Raw genomic sequence first — 24,577 nt, 5'->3', positions numbered from 1 at the left:
GGTGCGTGTGCGTGTGTGTATGTGTTTTACAAAACAGATTTAGGAACATTTGTTAAGGAAATCCTGCCTAACTAGTTCTTTCTCTTTATTTGTTTGGACAAACAAAAACATGTTATACATGAGTGTAAAACATCTCATGATGCAACACTGTCGAAAACGGAAATACTTTTTCATTACTCAGAGTGCTCTTAGGTCATCTGATAGCAAAACCGGCTATCCGGACCCATAAATGTTCTTTTTTATTTAGACGTATTTCTGGAAATTAAGTTTATAGTCATTTGACATTGTCATAATAGCAATGCTTACATGCATTTTTACAGTAAGATTATTTGATAAGTAATATTTTCCCTCTTATCTCTTTTCTGTAATATGTAATATATAATATCTCTTATCTCCCATCTTAAAAGTGCTAAAAGCTTGTAACAAAAAGGTGTTTCAGTCAGTATTTTTCTTTTTAGACGACGTGGAGAACGCTACCGAGAGCGGTATGTGACACGAGAAAGACGATCGGGTCATATCACCCTGAACATCTGGGGGTGGATCGACGGACGAGGAAACGGCGGGATTTGCAGAATTGAAGGTCGCAACACGTCTGCACGATACTGCGAGACGCTCGAGAACGTAAGACAACTATTGGCTAATTATTGAGGGACCTCTATGCCTGTATTTTCCCGATTATGGTGTATACTTGATTTATATACTTATGCCCAGACATCCCATGTAGAGGCTCGGTATAATCTGAATATTGCACTTAGTGGCTGCACAATTACGCCACATATTAAAAACTCATGACATGGGTAACGTTTGGTAAAACGCTGACCACTGGGCGCACTGGTAAAATAACACGGATAACAATGTCATTTCGATTTCACCTGTGTGTGCTGTGCAATTGTATGCTGTGCAGCCTCGCCATTAAAATCGCTCGATTTGCTGCGCTGGAGATCACGTTTTAGCCTCATTCAATGCACCATTGGCGAAAGCAAATCAAAGTCATCGGTGAATTTCAACCGTGCTCTATGTTCATTTATCTATGAATTTATTTAACCAATGTATTGGCACCAGGTGTTCCTGCCCGCCTTGGAGGAGCTACGTCCGGAGGAGCTGCCGCCTCACCTCCTCCTACAGGACAACGCCCCCGCACACACGGGCCTCGCCACAAGAGCGTGGTTCCAGGCGCACCCGCAGGTATTTGAAGCTGCTTGCTAACGGGCATCAAACATGCGGTATTGATGAAAACCCATTAACAACAAACACTTATCTCGGTTAAAGGAAAGCTAATTTAGACAGCTTTACGCTTCGCAAACGACAGCTTTCGGTCTTATTTTTTGTCATGCAACAGTTCAGGTAGCAATAACAATGAACAGTTTAAATATCGCATTCAATACAACATGTTTTTTTACGATGGCTTTCCAACCCTTAAGCGCAGTGCGTTCTCTGAATGGATACAACTGAATAAAGCATATGCTTTTTTGGTATTGCCGAATAATACAATTGATAATGTCAAAGTGTTCACTGGCCATCACCGATTAGATGAGGGGTAGGAGTTAGTTACACCACTTATTGCTTAGGTTACGGTAAAGGCAAGGTTACGGATCGTCCGTGTCTAAATGCATCGATGTTGGTTTGCATTTTCAGATCGAGACCCTGCCGCATCCACCAAAAAGCCCCGATCTAAATCCGATCGAGAACGTGTGGGGTCTTATGGTGGAGGAGATGGCAGAAGAGCTCCGGCACTCAGCGCGGCGCCTGAACGCAGATGAGCTCTGGCACTGCATCCAGAGGAAGTTCGAAGCCCTTCGCCGTCGTCCGGGCTACTTCACCCGCCTGGCGGACTCGATGACGCGAAGGCTCCGGGAGGTGATCGACGCCGAGGGAAGCTGGACACGGTACTAGGTAAAATGGAATACAACTCAACTCTTACAAATAAACATACATCATGTAAACCATATGGGCCCTGGTTAGGACCTCGTTTCTACGAGCTTCTGTAAATTGGCAATTTTCTTGTGAAAGGTGCATAGTAGTTCTCGATTTGCCTATCAAAACACTGCAGCCCAACGGTGCCTTTTACGCACAAAGAAGCGAAAGGGTGGTCCTCAAGGTGCTCGAAGTAGATAAGTGTTGTAAAGCCAGCAGTTCTGGTTATTGCATCATTCCAAAGTATAAGGGAGCTCCCTCACTGTTTTTGAATTCACAATGTCCACAAAAGGACTAGGTCAAAACTATTAGGCAATGCTCCTTCGTACTATTTGTTTAAATAGCGTTGTCTAGTGGTCTAAATTTAAAACGTTACTTAACAAAGACACCTGTGCTCCACAGCTCATCGTCACAGCTCACCAGGCTCGGGACGAAGCGGCGGACCAAGAGGAGGCAAACGTCGAGGGGACGTGCACGGACCTTCACCATTGGATCCCGACCGTATGTGTGTGTGTGTGTGTGTGGTGTGCCTTCCCGGAGCCTTCGCGTTATCGAGTCCGCCAGGCGGGTGAAGTAGCCCGGACGACGGCAAAGAGCTTCGAACTTTCTCTGGATGCAGTGCCAGAGCTCATCTGCGTTCAGGCGCCGTGCTGAGTGCCGGAGCTCTTCTGCCATCTCCTCCACCATAAGGCCCCACACGTTCTCGATCGGATTTAGATCGGGCCTTTTTGGTGGATGCGGCAGGGTCTCGATCTGAAAATGCAAACCAACATCGATGCATTTAGACACGGACGATCCGTAATCTTGCCTTTACCGTAACCTAAACAATATGTGGTGTGTGTGTGTGTGTGTGTAGGGGTAGGTGTGTGTGTGTGTAAATAGCTCAGTGGCGCTGCTTTGGCAAAATACATGATATTTTGAAGTGCAAAATACATGATATTTGAAGTGTGCCTGGGATTGTTTTCAGTTTACCCACCCTGTGATTGATATGTTCTGTATTGTTCTATGAGCAACATAAAACGTGAGGCATGAAGTGCAATCATTGCGTTAGCTACCGATATACTGAATAAATACCACACAACCGCCATCAATTGTTTTCGCCCTTTCGAGGAAGAAAAACAGAGCTTAATGAGCCAAATGGGGGGTAATTTTTGACCTTTGCACAGGTTGTGCAAGCCAGTGACGGTATGCCGCAGCGGCCAAGAGCGTCCCAGAAAAATGCACCAGTAAGGCGCCGGAGTAGCGATAGTGTGCCCGTGCAGTGAGAGACTGAAATGTCCGAATAGGGCCCTGTTTCACGACTTGACGCAACCTGACGCTACTGGTATCGTCTGCCATTGGCGTCAGGTATAGCGTCAAGCCGTGACACAGGGCCTGGGGCAGCCCGCCCTGCCGTTCAAACGGTCATCTCGGGAAAAAAGTAGTTATGATCGATTGAGAAGCCTCACCTGAACCGGTCGTGTGTTTGGGATGACCGCCGTCCGGATAGGGAATCGTGAGGGGGATGCGGATGTTTTTGTTCTGAGGCAGACAAGGATTGATTTACTACTTCTCTAGGCAAGGCACAAAAAGGCAACGTCCTTACAAAATCGATGACCCCAGCGTGCCCCGAACACTCTACCTGCCAATCCGCAGTCCAATATCCTCCGCTACGCCACGGAGTTGGCGCAGATCGTGTTTTGAAAGTAGATAGGTCTGTCGGAAGCCGCAGAGGTGTATCACTAGTCGGGAAACGATCAGTCGGCACGTGGCCCGCATTCTGCGTCAGTGGGCCAGGCCTCTGGCTAGGTCGGTCACGTGACCGACTGACCGACTGGTGGTAAAGGACTCTGCACCGTAAACACAAGGCGGCACCAGATCTGAGGCCCAGGGCCAAGCTGACGGTTATGAGATGATAGAGCAGATATCTTCCTGGATATCTTCTACAGTTTAAGATTGCAGTTTAAAGCCCGAATGGCCCGTGTCATTGGTGCAACGTGCAGAGGTTTTGCCGGCACCCCTTGATGACAGCATTTAACATTTATGATGACTTCTCTATGCACGCTCATAAATAGCTGGAATCTTAGTAAGTCGCTGCAATAAGCTTTTCTATAGTAGACAATGAAAATTAGTGAAACGCGTGAAAAGGTTGGACACGCAACGACCTACAGAAAACTATTCACCGATAAGTTGTCAAATTACAATGGCACAGATCTCCTTTTCTGTAGAAAAGTAATGAGCCCGGCGCGACACGAACTCGCAACCCTTTGATGACCAGCCCGACGTCAAACCACGGCGCCACGGATCCGCAGTTTCAGCGTGGGGCTATCGAAGTTAAAATGTAGTTTTGATAGGTGACGACCCCATGGCACCGCACCGCCCATCTGCGCTTTGGTCACTTGGCCAAGCCTCGGGCGGGGTCAGTATGTGACCGGTTTGAAGTGAGGAGTCAGCTACGCAGCTTTTGTCCACGGGGCAGGGGAGAACGTAGGTCGCGAGGTCATTCACTGGCGCCTTTGAGAAAACTTTTGAGTGGTTGCGTGGCGCCGGCGCGGTGGTCAGCGAATCCCGAGCAATTGACAGGTGGAATTCTCAGCAAACTTTGACACAGTAAAAAGCAATAGATAAATCGCGTAAACAACAAACACAGTAAAAAGCAATAGATAAATCGCGGTAAGGTCTTACAGAAACGTAAAGATCATTTTTCCATCAGGTCATCGCTAAGGTCACTGGAGCTCACCAAAAGTAGGTAATATATCGCGAATTTTGGTTCTCGATTTTGACAACTTATCAGAAATTGGCGCATAAATCGTGAACCAATAGAGGTAGTGCCGCGGTAAAGCATATTCGTTAGCTTTAAAAAAATGCAATTATTTTCTAAATTTGACCTAGGATCAACAATACCTTCCAGTTGGCAAAAACTCAAAATTTGACGTTTGGTGGATATTTGTTCTGTAATAACTTGTGACGCTAAGCTTTTATTACGTTGATTTGACCGGCATCGCGTTTCTCTCGTCGAGACGCGTCAAGCTTACTTTAAGCTGACCTGAAAAGGTCAGCTGAACAATTTGACCTCAGATGAAGGTCATGGAAAAGGTCATATTGCATGTCGCGGTCGATTAGTATCGCTGATCTGAACGCGCACACGGTGTTTTGAGCGTTCTGGCATGTTTTTATCTTTACGACGTTTCATGACGTGAGATGACCTCAGCTGCATAAAAGGGTCTACGCATGCAACTTACTGATGCAGTGTATCATATTTGTCTGTATCCCAATGATTGAAAGTGCTGTCGCTTAAAAAAGAACATTGCAATTTTCTCCCATTGACTTATAAACGGGAAGTCGCAAAACGACCTGAACTAGGTCACCGATATTAAAATTCCGAGACATGCAAATTGTTGGTACTGATTCCTTCATGCCATTACGCGGGTTTCAAAATTCAAGGACGAAGGTAACTGTGGGAAGCACAGAATCACAAAGTTGATTAGAGGCATGGTCACTCAACTTGACCTGCTGACCTGACTTCACGATGTGACCTGGGGTCAACAATTTCACACATAATGCGATATTAATGTATCACAAGTTATACCGAGTTTCGCGTCGCTGTGCGCTGCGGTTTTTGTTACAGACGCAAAAAAAATGTTAGGTGTGGCCAGAAACGCAGGGAGAACAATATTATGAATTGCTGATCTCATTGCGCTAACTACGACCGCAACCAGCATCATACTCGAATCCACACAAATAGACCAGCGATTCGCGGTGCAGGCACCTTAGCCACACATATAATATGTGAGCGGTATGGCGACCAGCGCGGCGCGTCCCTGAAGCCGGTCAAACGCGTCTCTGGCGAGCGTGAGGCCAGTGAGATATACTGTGCCGCTGAACCTGGGTGTGATGCGGCGCAGTCTACCGTTCCGGCCAGAGGGATATACTGTGCCGCTGAACCTGAGTGTGAGACGGCGCAGTCTACCGCTCCAGTCAAACGCCTGGCCGTCGGGGGGCGAACATCACTTAGTAGGTGAGTGTACCTGAGCAGCTGGTGAAATTCGGACCCGCCAGAGACCGGTAACGGCGGTAAGCCAGAGTGGCGTCACAAGAAAGAGGGGACGGAGAGATTTCCGCTTCATGAGCGGCACCGGCGCATTAGATAAAATCGGACGCCATTTAATTGCGTCCCAGAAAAGCTATTTCTGGCACCTAAAAGCTGACTCGCCCCAAAATTGGTCCTCAGCACCTATTTGGTGGATACCAGCACCAATCATGGAAAATGACCTTAATTAGCTGTTTCTGGCACCTATTCATCGGTACGCCTTACTCTTTTTTTCTGAATCTGGCACCTAAATGCTGAGCGTAGCACCAATCTAGTAGAAAAATGAACTACTGGCTGGTAGAATCATGTTGTTCTGGTACAATGACCCCTGGAGTCTAGCCTAAAGGTTGCCAGTGCAGCTACACTCTAAGACAGCCCCGTAGTGATCTCAGCATTGTATATGACGTTTAAGTAAGCAAATAATATTGATTTGCTTGAAAAAACAATGTCATTTAAATATTTAAAAGTATTTATTTGTAATGCTTAAAGGGAAACATTTTTGTGAGTAATTGTCTCGATTTTGACCATTAAAACGGGTATTGTATTTTTGGCGTCATCAAATAGTTCCAAAAAAGAAATGTAATGTTTTCATTTGGTGGCGAAATCAATATTAAGGTAAAACGGAACATTTAAACGGAAGATTGACATTTCGGCAAATTTACACTTCAACTAATCAACATTTCGACTAATTGACATTTCGACTAATCGACATTTCGGCAAATTTACATATTGGCTGATGCATTTCGGCAAAAAGGCATGTCGGCAAATGGCATTTCGACTTAAAGCATTTCGACTTTTTGACAAGTCGGCAAAAAGCACATCGGAATTTGTCCGGACACCGGATGGGTGCACGGCGCACGGTGTATTTCCAGTGTCCACTGACCAGGCTCCGGGTCCCCCTCCCCACTGTCCAGTGAGGAGTATTAGCCGCTCGCCGGCGGGGGTCTCATGGTTGCCAGCCACTCGTTGTCGCCCGGTTCGTGTATACTAGCCATAGGAGTACTATAGGAGTACTAGCCGCTCGCCGGCGGGGGGGGGGGGCATGGTTGTCAGCCACTCGTCGCCCGGTTCGTGTAGGGGAGAGTGCCCAATCTGCGCCCGGTCTCCTAATTGCGCCCTCGTCATTTTTTGTGAACCCAATAGGTCAATTGGTGTTTAGAAAACAATTTATTAATAACAATCATCAAACCAATATTTTTCGACCTACCGCTACCAGCGTAAGGCTGTAAGCCACGTACTTGGAGTGGTTTTGTTGTTGTTGTTGTTGATTGGGGCTTTAGGGCGCGCCGACTGCTAAGGTCATTTTGCGCCCATAACGTCGTACTAATAAAACAAGTGTGCCACAAGAAAGAATCTTCTAGATACTAAGACTAGAGAGCAAGACTCGATATAAAATAGCAAGGTAAGATAAGACAGCGCAAAGGTGTCGTCCTAGACAACTGACTAGATGAAAGGACTAGAGAGGGCTAGTTGGATTGGGGTCAGGTCGAGTAAATCACTTGGAAGTTGATCGAGCGGATAAAAGAAAAGATGTTGCCGGATAAAACCCAGGGTGACTCGTCACCCAGTAAGCGACGGATAGTGGTACCCGGAGCGATGCGCCCGAGGTAGCGTGTCCGGTTCGGTTCAGCGAGAGGACAAGATAAAAGCACGTGAGAGACAGTGAGAGGCACGGTACACCTGCGACAGGTGGGCTGCTCTTCTCCGCGGAGGAGATGACCATGCGTGGCATACGTATGGCCGATGCGCAGCCTACATAAGACGACTTCGTTATGTCTGTTACTTTGCATGGATGACGACCAAGGCTCGAGAGTTGGCTTGATATCTCTCAGCTTACTGCTCGCGCGCGAGTCCCACTCTGCCTGCCACTGCGAGAGCATGGAAGATCGTACGACGGGATAGTAATCCCGGGCAGGCAGAGGAAATCGCCGAGTGTAGGGCGCTGCGGCAGCGCGTCTCGCGGCGGCGTCAGCAAGCTCGTTGCCTTGGATTCCAAAATGTAGTGTTTTCTTATCCTGAGCCTGCTTACTTATTGAACTGTTACTCTCCAGGACCCTGCAAACGACTCGCTCCCATGCCCGGCATCCGACCTTCTAAATCCACTATTTGCCGCATTCAAACAATCAGTGCAATTCGATTGGGACATCAACGCCCACTATCATCTCCACCCAATTAAGCCCCGTCTCAAATCATGGCCCTCATCCAATCAGAATACGAGACTAAAAGAAGTGATTCTCGCGAGACTTCGGATCGGCCACACGAAACTAACACACAGCTATATTTTTGAGCAAACTCCGCCTCCTCTATGTCATCGATGTAATATTAGATAATACTTATGTAATATAAGATATACAACAATCAAGCATTTCCTTCTACATTGCCCTCTATACGACGTTGAAAGACAACAGATGAAAAGATATGCCACTACTAATCGACTTCCAATGACGCTCCCTACTCTTCTTGGTGATTCGAATCCAGATCTACTTGACCTTCTGTTCGTTTTCCTACACAAAACGAAACTTGAACGATCCTGGGGCCCAACCCCACCATACGGCTCTTTCACCGGCCGCCAGCTCCCGCAGGCACTCCGATGTGGCTACCTAAGAGTAGCCGTCGACCCATGGGTCCCCGCACCCCGGCCATGCCCCCAATGCTGGGAGTTCGGCCACTCCAAGCGAGCGTTCCGCCGGCGCCACCCCCGCTGCGGCCGGTGCAGCGCGGACCACGACACGGGCGGGTGCGAGCGCGAGCCGACTTGCATCTCTTGCGGCGGCCCTCACCCAGCCTGGGACCGCCACTGCCCCGTACAGAAAGACGCCAGATCCTGGCACCGGGACCAAGTGCGCGCCCAACAGGCGGAGCATCTGGCCCACTCTGGGCACCCGAGCCGCGCCGAGACACAAATGAACCTCACCCCGGCCCCGCTCACCTCCATCCAGGCTCCACCCACTCGAAACGACGACTCAGCAGATGACAACGATGACAACGAGCAATCGCCGCGAGAGTCCAACAGATCGCGGCACTCCATGGGCTCTCAGGAAAGTCTCCTTAAACAATAAACAACCCCCGCGCCGCGACCCCAGTATCGGATGATGATAATGGTTCGGTTTGGGCGGTTACAAAGTCACGACACGCTTCCAACTTAATTCAAGTATTGTCATCTTGCAATTTCAGCCCTGCCAAGCTAGCGAGCTGTGCCAGCCTAAAAGAACAATTCCAACTTAATCCAGTGTCACCATATCCCTTTGTTCCAACCTAATTCAGTCGTCGGCAACCTAATAAAAACTACCATCTTAACAAGCCTTGCCTGCTTGATATTGACCAATCAGGCAGGGTGTCAACTAAATTCAAAACTTGCCAACTTAAAAAGGCATACCATGATACCAGACAATATTGAATATCACCGCCAGCCAAATCATTAAGACTGCCAGCCTTGTATCAACCTATCAGGGCGGGGCTAAAACTCAAAGCACTTTTTGCCAGCATCGATTCAATCTGCTCCAGAGCCTCCTCGCAATCACACCGGAGCCCCGAGTTAATGGTTAAGCTTGCGTTGGCCAGCGTATACCTACATACACCGACATAGACCAACGGAGCTGACGACCTAGCCTGCTGCAGATCAGCAGAATCAAAAGAAGAACACGCGCAGACAACGGGGTATGTAACTATGTGGCCTTCTGCCTTTGTGTGTAAAAACATGTCTTATAAATATGCGCTGTCCAACTTGCTTTTTGCATATATGTGCTAAACCATTGTGTTTGACAGGAATGGCTGACAACAATGAAAGTGCGTCACACCCGAGGGCCGGCCAGCCATGACTGAAGCGGTTCCGGGAGCAGCAGCAGCGGGCTCACGGGGTGGCCGAGCCACGGCTGGCCGGGCCTGAGATAAGCCGTCCGGCGCCAGGGCCGAGCCGGCCGCCATCTCCGCCGCCGCTGCCAGCCTCCGCCTACGGGAGGGAGGTGGTGCCCCTTCCTCCGCTGCAGCCGGCTCCTTCCCAGGCCAGAAGGCAGCGCCGGGCGGCCCCAAAGGCACGCCAGGCCGGCGCCTCAGCTGCGCTGCCCCCGCCGAGGACTGCCAGCCCTGCCATCAGCCCTTCGAGGAGGACAGCAGCGGCCTATCTGGCCATCGTCAGGCAGCGGTATCGGCGGGAGCAGCAGGCGGCAAGGCGGCAGCTGCAGTCGCAGGCCAACAGGCCCTGCCTGGAGCCTAAGCAGCAGGAGCAGCCGCCTCCACAGCAGCTGCCGCCGCCTCAGCAGCCGGAGCCGGGGCGGAGCGGGATGCTTCGGCTGGCACGCAGTCCGGGCCCGAGCCCGCCCGTGAGGGCAGCGGCAGCCTCGCTGGCTCGGGCCAGGGCAGGAATTTTACGGGATAAAAAGTCAGTTAGGAGGCGGCTGGTGATGTGTTCACCGGAAAAGGAGCAAAAGAAGAAGGAGAAAGAGAAGAAACGAAAGAAACAGGAGAAAAGGGAGAAACGCAGGGCAGAGAAAATGGACCGAAGGAGGGCAAAAAAGCCCTGCATAGACGAAGACATTGTGCCGTCGTCGTCGCCAGAGTCGACGTCGTAGTCGTCGTCGGAGCCACCAAAGCTGAAGCTGCCAGGCCTGGAAACGGCGGCAGCACCGGAGCTGGAGCCGTCAGCAGCCCTGGAGACGGAGGCAGCCTCAGAGCCAGCGGCAGCACCGGAGCTGGAGCCGTCAGCAGCCCTTGAGACGGAGGCAGCCTCAGAGCCAGCGGCAGCACCGGAGCTGGAGCCGTCAGCAGCCCTGGAGACGGAGGCATCCTCAAAGCCAGCGGCAGCACCGGAGCTGGAGCCGTCAGCAGCACCGGAGCTGGAGCCGTCAGCAGCCCTGGAGCCAGCGGCAGCACCGGAGCTGGAGCCGTCAGCAGTCCTGGAGACGGAGGCAGCCTCGGAGCCAGCGGCAGCACCGGAGCTGGAGCCGTCAGCAGCCCTGGAGACGGAGGCAGCCTCAGAGCCAGCGGCAGCACCGGAGCTGGAGCCGTCAGCAGCCCTGGAGACGGAGGCAGCCTCAGAGCCAGCGGCAGCACCGGAGCTGGACCGGAGCTGGCGCCGTCCGGCGCCAGGGCCGAGCCGGCCGCCATCAGGGAGCAGGAGCAGCCGCCTCCACAGCAGCTGCCGCCGCCTCAGCAGCCGGAGCCGGGGCGGAGCGGGATACTTCGGCTGGCACGCAGTCCGGGCCCGAGCCCGCCGGTCAGGGCAGCGGCAGCCTCGCTGGCTCGGGCCAGGTACGGACTTACATGAGAAATGAAGCCAGTTAGGAGGCGGCTGGTGATGTCGAGCTCACCGAAAAAGGAGCAAGAAGATAAGAAGAAAGAGAAGTAACGAAAGGAAAAGGAGAAAAGGAGGAACAAGCACAGGACAAAGAAAACGGAGCGCAGGAGGGCAAAGGAGCACTGCGCAGACGTGGACATGGTGCCGTCACCGTCGCCAGAGACGCCTACAGCACCGGAGCTGGAGCTGCCCCCTGAGGCGTGCCACTGCGGCAATTTTGCGACCCTCCCGATAGGTTACGATACCACCAGCGGGCGTTTTTTAGCGTTCTTAGAACCACCGGCTGCGTGCGCCTGTCTTTATCAAGGCAGGTGACGCACCGGTGGTGCTGGAACTCCTGCGTAGGTGGTACCGTAATAGGTAGGCAGGTGCTGGTTGTTCTTTTGACTTTTCCTTTCTCCCTTACCTCTCTTCGAGGGTACTCTACCCTCCCCCAAACCCTCCCTCTTTCTTTTTCGCACTTTGTTGTTGTCGGGAGCTTCCTCGGTAACCGGTATACCGGCCCGACCGCTCACTTAATAGCTGTCCGTTTGTCTACACTGTAAACCAAATCTACAAGTTGGCTCCTTGTTACAAGTTTGGTTCCAATTCGCATAGGCGTCACCTTGTCGATTCACCAACCCCAGGCTTGTTGGCCAACAAACTAACAGTTTGTCTACAAGTTTGGTTCCAATTCGCATAGGCGTCACCTTGTGGATGCCTTGTCGATTCACCAACCCCAGGCTTGTTGGCCAGCAAACTAACAGTTTGTTTACAAGTTTGGTTCCAATTCGCATAGGCGTCACCTTGTTGAGTACTAGTCTGGGCCTTGTGGACCTACTAACTTCTGGATAGGCATAGTCGTTTCCTTGTCGGTTCACCAACCCCTGGTTTGTTGATGAACTAGCCTTTGACTGGGCATTGCTAGCTTACAAATTGTCAACAAGTAAGTGCACTAACGCTCTGTTCGAACTTGTTCTTCCTTACAATCGCTTTGTTTACGTTGATAACCTTAACAACTTACGATTCGCGTTCGTTTTCAATTGCCACGATACTGATTCAGGAAATATTTTCTATACGGACAGGTTATTTTTTGGCTGGAAGTGGTGCACAAAACCATGACTGGCATCAGTTATTGCTCAAAGGCTTGTGCTGACAAGAAACGAAATACTGATGGGTTATATAATCAATGAATGCATATTGCATACACCACATCCATTTGGAAGTTTCTGGAATCATAAGTATTTATTACGGTCACGTAATTAATACTATTGACTGGAGACAATTCCGAGTGCATATTTTCGAATGGATGTGGTAAATGCATGAGGTAGGTATACCCATTACCCAGTAGGTATACCTATCGTGCACCGTCAGCATATACATAAGTCTTTGAAGCAAGAACTGCTGCGTATGTGGAAGGACATGGTTTTGTGCACCGAATCAAGCCAGAAGTATAACATGCCCGTATGACGAATATTTCCTGAACATTGACCATAACAATCATGGCAGTTGCACGATCACGCAGATAATTCGAATAAATCATGATCGCCTACCAAATTAGCTTTTACAGCCCATATATGTCCATCAGTTAAGCTAAAAATACAAAGAGTTGAATTGAAGGCAAATAAATGTATTTATATATAAAAAACACCAACCGCAAAACATCTGCTCACATGTGCATGCACAGGTCTGGCCCACTTACATTGCGCGCGCAGGGGAAGGGAGGCGTCTCGACCGCGGGTATTATAGGCACGACTAGTGCGTCCCGCAGGCCAGAGGGGGCCTCACTCACAGCACGAACACCACAGTTCACATATTTCACTCTTTACTGCACAAATGCTGGAACAGCCCTCGTCGCTGATCCATGCTTCACGGCGGCCGCGCATTAACTGCTGGTTCGAAATCGCCGGGGCCCGCGCGGGCCGTTATAACGGCGGGCGGCGACCGCTGATTGGTCCGCCAAGTCTGACGTCAGGCGCAGCTGACCATAGCCGTGTTTACATAGGGTTCCCTTAATCTTCCCCTATTTCTCCCCTATTTTCAGATCGAATTTTAGGCATCATAGCGATCGCGTGTAACGTTGCTATGGGCGCTATTGTTGTTAGAAGCATACAAAGCATCGTTTATGCTGTAAACAATATAAATTGGGCTTATTTAATGCTCGAAATTCAACAATTCATATTTTGAAGTATTTTTATCCTGCCCTTCAATTCCCTCTTTAAGCGACAAATAGGGGAGGATTTGGTAGCGTAGCGCCTTTCCAAAAGCTGCTACGCTACCATATCCAGTGGTTCTCAAACTACCAAATCACAAAAGCGGCGTGCTGATTGGCCGGCAGTTCCGAATCGTCCGACTGGTGGGTCCGACTCGACAAGCGCACGTGCGCCGACTGAGGATTTTTAAGTGGCATTAACGCATAAACGGCAGAAAGTCAAGGCAGAAATTCGACAGGTGCGGTGTTCTGATATTGCCGTGGATGTGATTACACCTACTTGAATAATAGCTCAGCCGTTTTAAGTATGTTAAATGCCAGATAGTTTTCTGATTTTTCTTGCTTTGAGCTTTCATGTGCTATCACTTTTACCTCAGTGTCTAGTCTGGAAGCTATTTGGGAGAGCCCTAAAGGTAAGTAAAAATTGCAAACTGCTTCTAGAATGACTTAGTTGCGCCATATTTGTAGTGAAGCGAGGTAAAGGAGACAGAGGATTCCTTTATAAGGGACATTTAAGAGACAATTAGGGGAAGATTAAGGGAACCCTATGTAAACACGGTTCATGTGTATGCTGACCAGCTGACCAGTACAAGTTAGGCGCCGGTTAAATAACCATGCGGCAACAAATTTCCAAAACTGGTTAAGAAACAAACGTTGAAACAAATGTAGAGTTGGTCTGGATACTGAGAAATTGGTGTGCATAGTAACTATTGACTCGTAGTTGTCACCTGACAAGCAATGCACCAGACAACGGCTTGTTTAAAAAGTATCAGTTGGTAAACATACCAAGAGATGATTGGTTATATTACACAAGACTTGTCAATTTGGTTTACAGTGTAGTTTAGTACTTTTTCTCTTATTTTAGCTTCCCCTCATTCATTATAATCTTGATCAACATCTGACAAAAGCAACATGCCTTTCATCCTGGATGAGGGGGCGGCCTCACTGCCCCCCACCGAAACACTCCCCGAGGGTTCTGCCTTCGTATTTGTGAAGAAAAAAGGTTCATACCGGAGCAGCAACCCTTTCAGTATCAAGCGTTCCCTGGATCAGCTCATCGGCCCCGTCGTCTCGGTTAAGGCCCTACAATCTGGCTCCCTACTGATCGAGACAGAAAACACCAACCAAACAGAGACTCTCCTGAACACGACACACTTCATGAACCACCCAGTGCAAACCCAGCTCGCCCACCGGCTCAACACGGTGGAGGGAGCCGTCCGCAGCGAGGCGCTGACGGAGCTCAGCAACGCTGAGCTCCTCGACGAGATAAAAGGTCAGGGGGTCGTGGAAGTTCAACGACTCAAGTCCCGGGACCCCGAAAAGATGGGTCCCAACCCCACCGTCCGCATCTGGTTCGCAGGCCGTTTGTCAATGCATCATCATCATAATCGTTTACCAATTGTGACGCTCCCATGTCCCATTCCTTTCCGCCAGGGACCTAGCGGCACGGCCGCTGCCATCGAGCAGCCGCCCACCGCTTTGGCGCCGGTCATCCCGATCCCGGTAAGTGTTTGGAAAGAGAACAGTCTTTTTGATACGTCCACAATTATCGCATATTTTGGTAAAATGAATTCGCAACATTGCATGATGTGTGTGTCTTATGTCGTGTGATTGCAGTTCAATGAAGAGTCGTCGCAGATGTGGTCCTGGTACACCATGGCCAGCAAAGCCCTGGGCACCTTCGGGGCTGTGCTGGTCGTGGTGACCGACCTCGTCATGAGAGTCATTGAGTCCTCGTCATTGACTATTTGTGTTTTGTATCTCATTACATAAAACGTTGTAGTTACCAGGGCCTTAGCAGTGCATCGGCCGAATCGGCAACCTCAGCCGAGGGCGCTGTGAAAAGTGACGCTCTCACCGAACGTGGCGGTGACGTGGCGTCACCGTAGCAGCCAGCGCAGCGCCGGTGTCATTGCTAAATCTGGCCATTGCTCGTGTGCCCGTGGCCCATACACATGTGGATTATGATGCAATCAGCAGACACACAAAGTAACCAGGCGTCAATAAAGCTGCCAAAGCAGACAACGAAAACCCAAATTGATCAGTGAAATACACAAGTCTTCAAATCAATGTAACTACACACCAATAGTGCATGCAAGGGCAAATGCGAAGTGTATGCAACCAAATCAAGCAAGAATGCAATACATCACATGGTTAGCTGCTTAGGGCTTATCGACCCATCAACCAACGCGGAAAAAGGCACAAAAGAAAACACAACCGACAGGGCATCAGACACCAGTACTTCGTTGGACCCGCCACCCACTTTGTTAGTTCGTCATTTACGATCGTAGGAAACTGTTCACATTGACGTATACGAAGATCTACAAAGTTTTTTTTCTTTCAAAGCTAGATAACGGAAGGAACATATGAAACAAAGGCCGATGTCGCGGCTGAAAGAAGACAATGCCACTTTCAATGATCAATGCCATCCTCCCTGAGAAGTTGTTCTGGAAAATTGATCGTAGATGGGGTCGAACTAAGGTCATGAGTAGGGTAAGGTGCCTAATTAGCGACCCTTTCCGATTTGCGACCTACCTCCCTACAGAAAAACTGGCAGGAGAAAACGGGGTAAAAACATCGTCAAAAGGTCAGCCAAACTTTGGTTATCAAATTGAATTACTTTCCGGTCGTCGATGTTTCTTGTGGGACGTTTGAGGTGAGTTTAAATAAAAATGACTAGTTTCTTATCCAAAATGTGTGTGTTTGGGCCCTCTCTGATGAAAAGCGATGCACATTAGGATGATGCACCCTTTTTATTCTGAATCGACATTCCTTTTTCAATGGATTGCCGTTTTCCCATAGTGAATCGCTCAACTGTGCACAGCATGGCGGTTAAAAATGTGTCGCAACTCATATTTCCTATTTGCGCCTGACATGGTCGCAAATAGCTCATGAAGGGAAAGAAAGGGGAAAAGAGAGAAATGAAAATGAGGTGTTGCTGAAGCTTGCAATGTGTGGCAGGGGATGCCAAATGTCGTCACCGACTGGGGGGTGCCGAATTCAGCGCGGACCTCGAATATCATACGAGATAGACCGCAAAATTTGGGTTTCCGCCTTCTTTTCGCGTTCGGTGCATTACGTGATCAGTTTTTACTTACGCAAATGTGTTGGATAAACGTTCCTGTTCGAGTGATTGAGTGCTTTGCGTAGTAGGTTACCTTTTTGAGATCATATTTTATCTTTTCAGGCGTCGCATTTTTTGCCATTTTTAATATGGGGAAACCCATAGACTTATTAGCGACCCTCCCCGGTCGCTAATCGGGAAGAGTTCCCTATTAGCGTTTTTTTGCAATGGTTTGCCAAAATGCTCACTACAAATAAGTTAGTGAATATTGGGGCAGAAAATGACTATATTTTAATAGAAAAATGAACGATCTCTCCGAAAATCAGGCCAGTAACACAGTGGCACCCACAGAGCGTGAGCAATGACGGTTCAAATTAAGGGGGTCGCTAATTAGGCACCTTACCCTACGCTGTGTGGAATATCGTGTACTAACATGTACACTGAGTTCGGCTTATTGCACGCTCGCCTTTCGTCGCCACAAAGAAGGTGACCAGGGGTTGCAATCGTGTGGCTGATGCCCAGGCCACAGACACCTTCTCGTGTCTGCTTTAGAACAAGGAGCTCCAACAAGGCCAAAGGAAACATCTGAAGGCCAGGCTAAAAAAATATACGGCAGGTAAGAAAAAAGGGCCTCGCCGACCCCAGGGTGGCTGGATCCGCCCTAAGTCCCCCCAAAAAAGCCGTCAAGCGGCCCATGTCGCCGTCGCCTCTGCAGGCCGCCGCCTACGGGGAGGCCCCGACAAGGCAGCCCCACCAGAAGCGACCGCGCGCAGCCCCACCAGCGCGCCGGTCGACGGTCCCCGGTCCCGCTCACAGCCCCAGCCTCAGCCCGTCGAGGAGGACAGCGGCCGCCTATCTGGCTCTAGCCAGAAACAAGCATAGGCGGGTGCAGCTGGCAGCTACGCAACAGCTCCAGCTGCCGACCGGGAGCCGGGAGAGGCGGCGGCGTCATTCGCAGCAGCAGCCCCAGCGGCCGAAGAGACGGCCGGGACTGAAGTCGCAGACGCAGGCCCGCAGGAGAGAAGAAGAAAATAAAAGAGAATACATAGAAAAGAATTCAAAGACTAATGCAAGCTGGAGCGAAAGCCGTAACGGGAGCCGCAGCCGGGGCCGCAGCCGGTGTCGGGAGCGGACTTGCCGAAGGCGCCGGTACCCCACAGATTTGGTGAGCCCGCGTATTACATTGGGGTTTCCTTATTTGTATTTATTTAGTTATCACTGGCATGGTATTACTGTAGGTCAGGTGCTCAGAGTGTACAGTGTGTCTAAAAAGAATGTACCGTCGCCACTACGTGGCGCTGGTGTCGCGAGCCGGTAGTTGGCTGAATCCGCACCAGACCACACATTCCCAGGCGCTAGGTGACAGCTGCGCAGCGGCCGGTAGTAGCGTAAGCCCGAACCTTCGTGACACGACCCCGGGGGAAAGGGAGGGGAGCGGGCGGGGCAGCGCGTGTAGGGAGGGGTGCTCCAGCAAGCTGGCAGTTGTCGCGGCCAAAGGTCAAGGGGTCACACACCAAGCGAACGGACCCTGATGTGGGTTCGTGGGGATCATGAACTTGTGTGTGGTAGGTGCGTCTTGCGATGCACGGGTGATACGCCAGGTCTAAGCCAAAGGATTCAGGGGAGAGCTGAAGAAAACACCTGGTCAACTACGGCGAATAATAGTGCTGAAAAATGGAAAGTGTGGGTCAATGCAAGCCTTCATGACTATAAACAACTTTCTGAGGACGCAAAGGCCAGCATTGAATAACGATATCCGGATCGAAATTAGCAATGATTTATAATTAAATGCCGAACTAATAGCGCTGCAAAACCCTCCTAGTAAATTGTCAAGTTGGATTATACCCACTTGAATTAAACTATCCTAAATAAAATTGTTAATTAACCCGCGCGGGGCTGGGGGGGGGGGGTAAATTTTACCCCCCCCCCCTCGCGAATTTTTGCGATATCTCAAAAACGGCGGCGCGCAGCGCCGCCAAACTTTCAGTACCTTTTCTTACATCGATTTGACACGTTCCCTGAAAATTTGAGCGAAATCCGTCGGAAAATTTTTGAGAAATTGACGTTTTAGTGACGTCATGTTCGCCATTTTCGCCTCAAAAACGGCAAAAGTTCAAACGCCGCTAACATCTTCATTTTTAAAGGAATCAAGACGTAACAAAAAAGGTTATACGTAATTTTACTTTGTCTTTCAAATGGCTGTCTCGGTTTTTTAAAATTTTGGATTTTGGCCTATTTTTTTTCAAAAAACTGACTTTTTTGGGAAAATCATTATAAAATCCAAAATTTTGAGTCTATCAAAAAAACCGGAATATATGTCAGAGAAGTGGTCTATGTGCACCTACATACCAAATTTTTGAAGAATCGGTTCAAAAATGTGGGAGTTATTCAAAATTTTATGACGTCACGACACACAAATTTTTTGAAAAATGACTTTTTTGGAAGTTCTAGACCTCGTACGGAAACAAAAATAGCACCATTCGATTCGCCGTGAAAAACTGCATCAGATAGACACCTTTTTAGGCCTTAACAACCAACTTCAAAATTTGACCTCACTTGACCTGACCTTGACCTGACCTCGACCTGAAATTCATCCAGAGGTGGTCCATATCACTTATTGAGTGTGCCTATTGAATTCTATGAGTAAAATGACCCATAAAACATGTGTCGCACATGCCCTTTTCTATATTTTGTTTTTTGGTGACCTGACCTGACCTGACCTTGACCTTGACCTCTGAATGATATTGTATGCAACCAATATTGTCTTGGTAGCCTAAGAACACGTTTTGGGCGATCAGTCTCAGTCCATGACTCCATTCTTCGGCAACTACGGTGCAAGGCCGATACTGTAGAAACTTGCAATTTGTACCCTTGACCTGACCTTGACCTTGACCTCAAACTTTAAATTAAGTACATGTTTTTAGTAGTTCGTGATGAGAGCTTTCGATTGGCGTTTGAATTTTCCAAATCGGACCATTAGTTCGGGAGATAACAGGGGGGTAAAATTTACCCCCCCCCCCCCAGCCCCGCGCGTTCGGCTGGAGACCCCAGCCCCGCGCGGGTTAACTTTCTAACACTGACGTTCTTTATCATACGATAAGTATGGGGTTAACCAAGATTCAGCATCTTCCGCGTTCAAACAATCACCTGTAAGGCTAGAACATTAATGGCCAGGTAAAAACATGGTCGGGATTTGATTAACCGGATTATAAGTCGATTTTTTTAGTCGGGATTTGATAAATCAGATTTTTTTACGCCAACCGCATCTTTAAGTCAAGTCAGGTCACTGATCTATGACGTCATAAATGAGCAGTCCTAAAATGAACTGTGTGAAACTGTCCTAAACTGTCCTCAACATTTTAGGACTGTGTGCACACTCCTAAAATGTTCAACTTCGCTACACCCTCAGTGCAGAGCTTTCATAGGGAGATGAAACTTACAGGATCTTATGGTATGATCGAGAGTCGCACAACTTGTATAAATGTATATCTCGGATTTTCTGAAGGGTCGCCTGAGATCAGGTCAGTCTCTCACCATTAAAAGTCAGGGGAATATGGAAATTGCTAGTTTGGTCCGGAAATGATATACAACTATCTCAAATTCTCAAGCACACGGAATCGTGATTTCATGCGCTCCTTGCAAGGTCTGATGCTTTAATTTTGCTTTGTTGATCTTGCGTGACGTCATTTATCACGTAACCAAGGGTATCAGTTTTTCGTCAATAACTCCCGATCAACTAAAGCTACCGAGTCGATAAAGCCACTAATGGACATGAAAAGACCTGCCGAATCGATTGATATGCAATATGACCTCCTTTGACCAGCTTCGTGACCTGACGGGCTGTGACCTGACCTTGACCCGAGGTTAACACCTTAACTCTCGCCCATATTGGTGTTTTTCCAGCCGCAAACGTATAAGGGGGGGGGGGGGGTCCGTTGGACACTCCCTTGCCGTTTCGCCCCTGATCGAGCTAGAGCTTCGCGGAAAAAAACGAGCGTGTTGGCCGTGACGAGAGGAAGTCGATGATACCCAATTTTAAGGTCCTAGGTCATCGGTTGACTTTCCAGGTCAGGTCAATGACCCAAAAGTCGGGAAAATCGGGCCTGTTAGAAAGTCGTAAAGCGTGGCTGCTATGGGGTTTTCGGGGTGCTGATCACGAATATCATGTTAGTTTTGATCACAGATGATGTCTTCATGCATTTAGGCCAGGTCGGGTCAGGTCAGGTCAGGTCAACCAGTAAGGGTAGTAGGTGGCAACCGCCTCTGACAGCTTCGCAACATGTTACGAGGGCACCAAAACTACTTCGTAAATGTTCATATGGCTGCTAAATTCGAATTCAGCTCCTAAAACTGGCCTAGAAACATGTAAAACTCGAAAAAGGGAACCGAGGTCATCAAAGGTCAATGACCTGACCTGACTTTCCGGTGACCTTGACACTTGACACCCACCCTAATGCATGGAAGCAACATCATATCCCATGTTTGAACGCTTAAAACCACGAAAAGACTGCAAACGCGCCGCTAATGCGAGCCGACATACGCCGAATCGCGATTCCGGCCAAACATGGTCTCGAAAAGTAGGTCGCAGGTCAAAGGTCATTAAGGTCAGGGTCATGACAATTTCAGGGTGGGTGTAAAATTGATTAACGCGAGGGTAACGAAAGTTTCGTCGCGATCGGCCGCTTTTTACGCGAGTTATTAGCGAAAAAACCGAGGGAGGGGGGTCCGTTCGACCCCCCCCCCTCTCTATACGGGCGAGGGTTAAGTTGATCTCACCCGAAGAAAAAGTATACCATTCGACACGCCTGAGCTAGACAAACACGATGCTGCTAAAATCGCGGATCTGCGATCATTTTTAGTGAAGTTATTTACCAAAAACCGAAGCTGTGCCTTGGGCCACTTGACCTGACCTCCGAAGTCATCGGCTGACCCTGGTCCTTAACCCTATTAGTGGCAGGGGGGGGTTGTATTTATCCACCCCTCAGGTTTTTCGGGAATATCTCCGAAACCGCTGAAGCTACGATGCTGAAATTTTCTGACTTTTCCTAAAACTAAATTGGGCACATTCCCTGCAAATTTCAAGTTCATAACTTTACCAGGGGCGGCTCCAGAGCACTGGGAATTGGGGGGTCCTATTCGTGAAGCGAGTCATTTGGGCGAAGATCACGATGCTGCACCAGTTTTACGAACAGTGAATGAAAGGTATCATGTGATAACATATACAAAGTTATTGTGCATCCTCTTTTGACACGTTTTTGCTATAATAGGCGGATCCAGGCGTCCAAAAAGGGGGGTTATGTTTTACCTCCCAACATAGGTGCCCTGACACCGCCTATGCATGACCAATACAATTGTAGTCGTTCTCTCATAAGAGAATTGTAACATAACAAGACCATTACAACCCTTTTTAGAAACAGTACCAACAAAAACCTTATTTACTATACTTTTTGTGTACCCCCAATCTCAATGATCTGTATCCGCCTATGATTTTTGAAAATGCATATTTTTAGGATCCATGTGAATTCCTGGTTCATTCTCTATCGATCGGCAAAAGTTGCGTTAAGATTGGTTCAGAAACCTGGCCGTGATAAACAGTCTAAAATGTATCTGCAATTTGCCCGTTTTTACCCCCCTCTACCCCCCCTATTGACATTTTTTAATTTTTATTTTTTAGAAATGTAGATCACGTTGAGCGAAATCGAATGCCGTTTGAATTTTGAAAATCGGCCCGTTAGATCTCGAGATATCAAGGGGGGTCGTAAACAGCCCCCCCTGCCACTAATAGGGGGTAGCCAGGAGCCTGCCACTAATAGGGTTAAATCGGAGACCAATCGCTGCATTTCGTAACGACGCACACGATCGTTTCTTTCGTGAGGCTCTAGCTCAATTAGGGGCGAATCGGCGAAGGGGGTTGTTTCCTCACTTCCAACCCCCAACGTCCCTCGGTATTCAGAAAACCTGAAGGTCCGGTGAGGGTTAAAACGTTTCTCCTGAACGAGGAAGAAATGTAAAAGTCAAATCTCTATAGACGTCCTGTAAAAGTGGCCATAATAATAAATTCGTTAGAAATAAAATGCTTTTTAAACGACTTCCTCATATAAAATCGGGTGCTGGGACCAATCTTATAAACGCTTTAGAATGGACAGGGCGTCACTGGCTAAAGTTTGGGTGCAGAAAACGGCTATTACCTAAATGCAAAATGGTTTTCATGCATTTCAGTCAATTGTATATTGTCGGTCCCAGTGGCCAAGCTAAAAAAATCTCGGTAGTGTTTTGCATCTTTTACGCCCTAAGAAACTACACCATCTATCGAAGTGGGCGGGCTTATTTGAATGGGAGGGCGCATTATGCACGAATCGAGTGCTTTCGTTTATTTTGGACTGTATTTTACCACATCCACTGCTGGTATCACTATTAATATTATCTAATGCCGTGAATACGACAGCATTCCATTTATAAGATTGGGCCAATGGAGTCGCGCCCCGCGAGCTCGGTTTTCCGCTGGGCCGCTACAGGCCAGGAAGTCGGTCTTCGCCTGAGGGCAGGACAAAGGTCAGCGAGGGAGCGCGGGGTCAGCCAGGTATCGCCAAGTGCCGAGCGGATGCCGCTCCCTCCCCTCTCTTCCCCTCTTCTCCCCTCCCCACCTCGGTATAGATGGGGAGGGACCGAACTGCCAATGACATGCGAGCGGTCAAGGCCGCTCGCGCGGCAGCGACCCTGGCGGCCGGATGCCGCAACTGGGATTCAGCCAAGTTACCGATTCGCCTCCTGTGGGAGAGCCAAACCAGGGGACATACTTTTTAGATATACTGTACTGCAACTTGCTAGGTACTGACAGTACGCTGTGTGGAATATCGTGGACAAACAGGTGAAACACTTGACTTCATGCACACCGTGCACGCTGGCCTTTTGTCGCCACAAACAAGGTGACCTGAAGGTGAACAAGGACAGGTGACTGTTAGATTAATTCATCTGCATAAGTACGCTTAGTGCCAATATCACTAACTGCAATGTATTATTTCTGCAGGATCCTGTTCATTGTTCTTTCCATGTCTGGATAACAGAACTGGCGCCATTGTGGGCGCCACGCTGGCCGAGTGGCAGACAGCAGAGGTAAGACGAGCTTTGTCGATAAGTTGTGATGTATTTGAGCAGCCAGGGGTCTAATATCCTAAGTAATTACATTATAACAATCATACTAAATATCAAAGGTGGCCAATAATTGTATTTTTAATAAGAAAAATCTGTAAACAAATGAGCAGCCGCCTGACAGAAGGTTCTGCCATTGCCAGATGTCGGAGGACGGTCAGGCGTTCTCCTGGTTCACCATGGCCAACAAGACCCTGGGCACGTACGGGGCGGCGTTGGTCGTGGTGACCAAGACTGTCCAGGAGGCGCTGACCTACTTTGTCCAGCACCTCTGGCATCTCATTGTTGCTGAGCTTCCCAAATACGGTAAGCTATTTGACATTTAAAAACAATATCTATCGTCAATATCCACTATATGAATGACGTATAGGAGTGTTCAATGACGCTGCGATAGTATCTTGGTTTCCACTGCACCGACCTGCGTGGGGGAAGCTGCAGGCTGCAGTTATCTTATCGACAGGCCCACTCAGAGCCCAGTCATGATATGTTGCTGCTGTTTGGTTTGCGACAGCCGACTCCCAGAGGCTGCTGGTGGCTGCTCGGACCAGCACCGCTGTTCTGGACCGGGCGCTGAAAGCGGCCGCCGATGTCGTTGGCGGCGTGGCGCCGCACCTGGTCGTCCGGTTCAAGAACAGCATGAACCGGGCGTTCCACAACATCGAGGCAAATTGTTTCTCTCGAATGTTTCATAACTGAATGCACGCCAATCCCTATCGTTCGTAGGGTGACAGTTTTAGTTGCGACTTCTGCTCAATGTTGGCGAGTGCCTATTTACGTGCATCCAATCGACATGCAGCAGCGCCCTGCAATGTCCTGATCCGTTGCCTCGACCCTCAGGACCGGGAACTGCGGGAATCTGGCGCGCTCACCCAGAGCGCCGAGTTTGTTGTTTGTTGA

At 49.0% G+C, this 24,577-nt stretch overlaps 1 protein-coding gene across 1 annotated transcript; it reads left to right on the top strand.

Moving 5' to 3' along the window:
• The first annotated feature begins 1,713 nt into the window (after window positions 1-1,713).
• On the top strand, window positions 1,714-24,577 carry LOC122385692 (proline-rich receptor-like protein kinase PERK9). The gene is made up of 8 exons (XM_043374141.1): window positions 1,714-1,886; window positions 10,119-10,302; window positions 10,552-10,799; window positions 11,069-11,195; window positions 14,902-14,970; window positions 23,824-23,986; window positions 24,192-24,343; window positions 24,518-24,577. The coding sequence occupies exons 1-8, from the start codon at window positions 1,714-1,716 to the stop codon at window positions 24,575-24,577; spliced, it is 1,176 nt and encodes a 391-aa protein (XP_043230076.1).

The sequence above is a fragment of the Amphibalanus amphitrite genome, unplaced genomic scaffold, assembly GCF_019059575.1.
Source record: "Amphibalanus amphitrite isolate SeventyFive unplaced genomic scaffold, NRLGWU_Aamphi_draft 000227F_arrow, whole genome shotgun sequence".
NCBI lineage: Eukaryota > Metazoa > Arthropoda > Thecostraca > Balanomorpha > Balanidae > Amphibalanus > Amphibalanus amphitrite.
This window is presented reverse-complemented; position numbering and strand designations above follow the sequence as displayed.

Bases quoted from the DNA above. Each gene is read 5' to 3' on its own strand.
- LOC122385692 (XM_043374141.1), top strand. From the start codon at position 1,714: ATGGCAGAAGAGCTCCGGCACTCAGCGCGGCGCCTGAACGCAGATGAG. The intron at 1,887-10,118 runs GTACTAGGTAAA...GGCCATCGTCAG, and splicing joins GCCGAGGGAAGCTGGACACG to GCAGCGGTATCGGCGGGAGC. The intron at 24,344-24,517 runs GCAAATTGTTTC...CTCGACCCTCAG, and splicing joins GGGCGTTCCACAACATCGAG to GACCGGGAACTGCGGGAATC.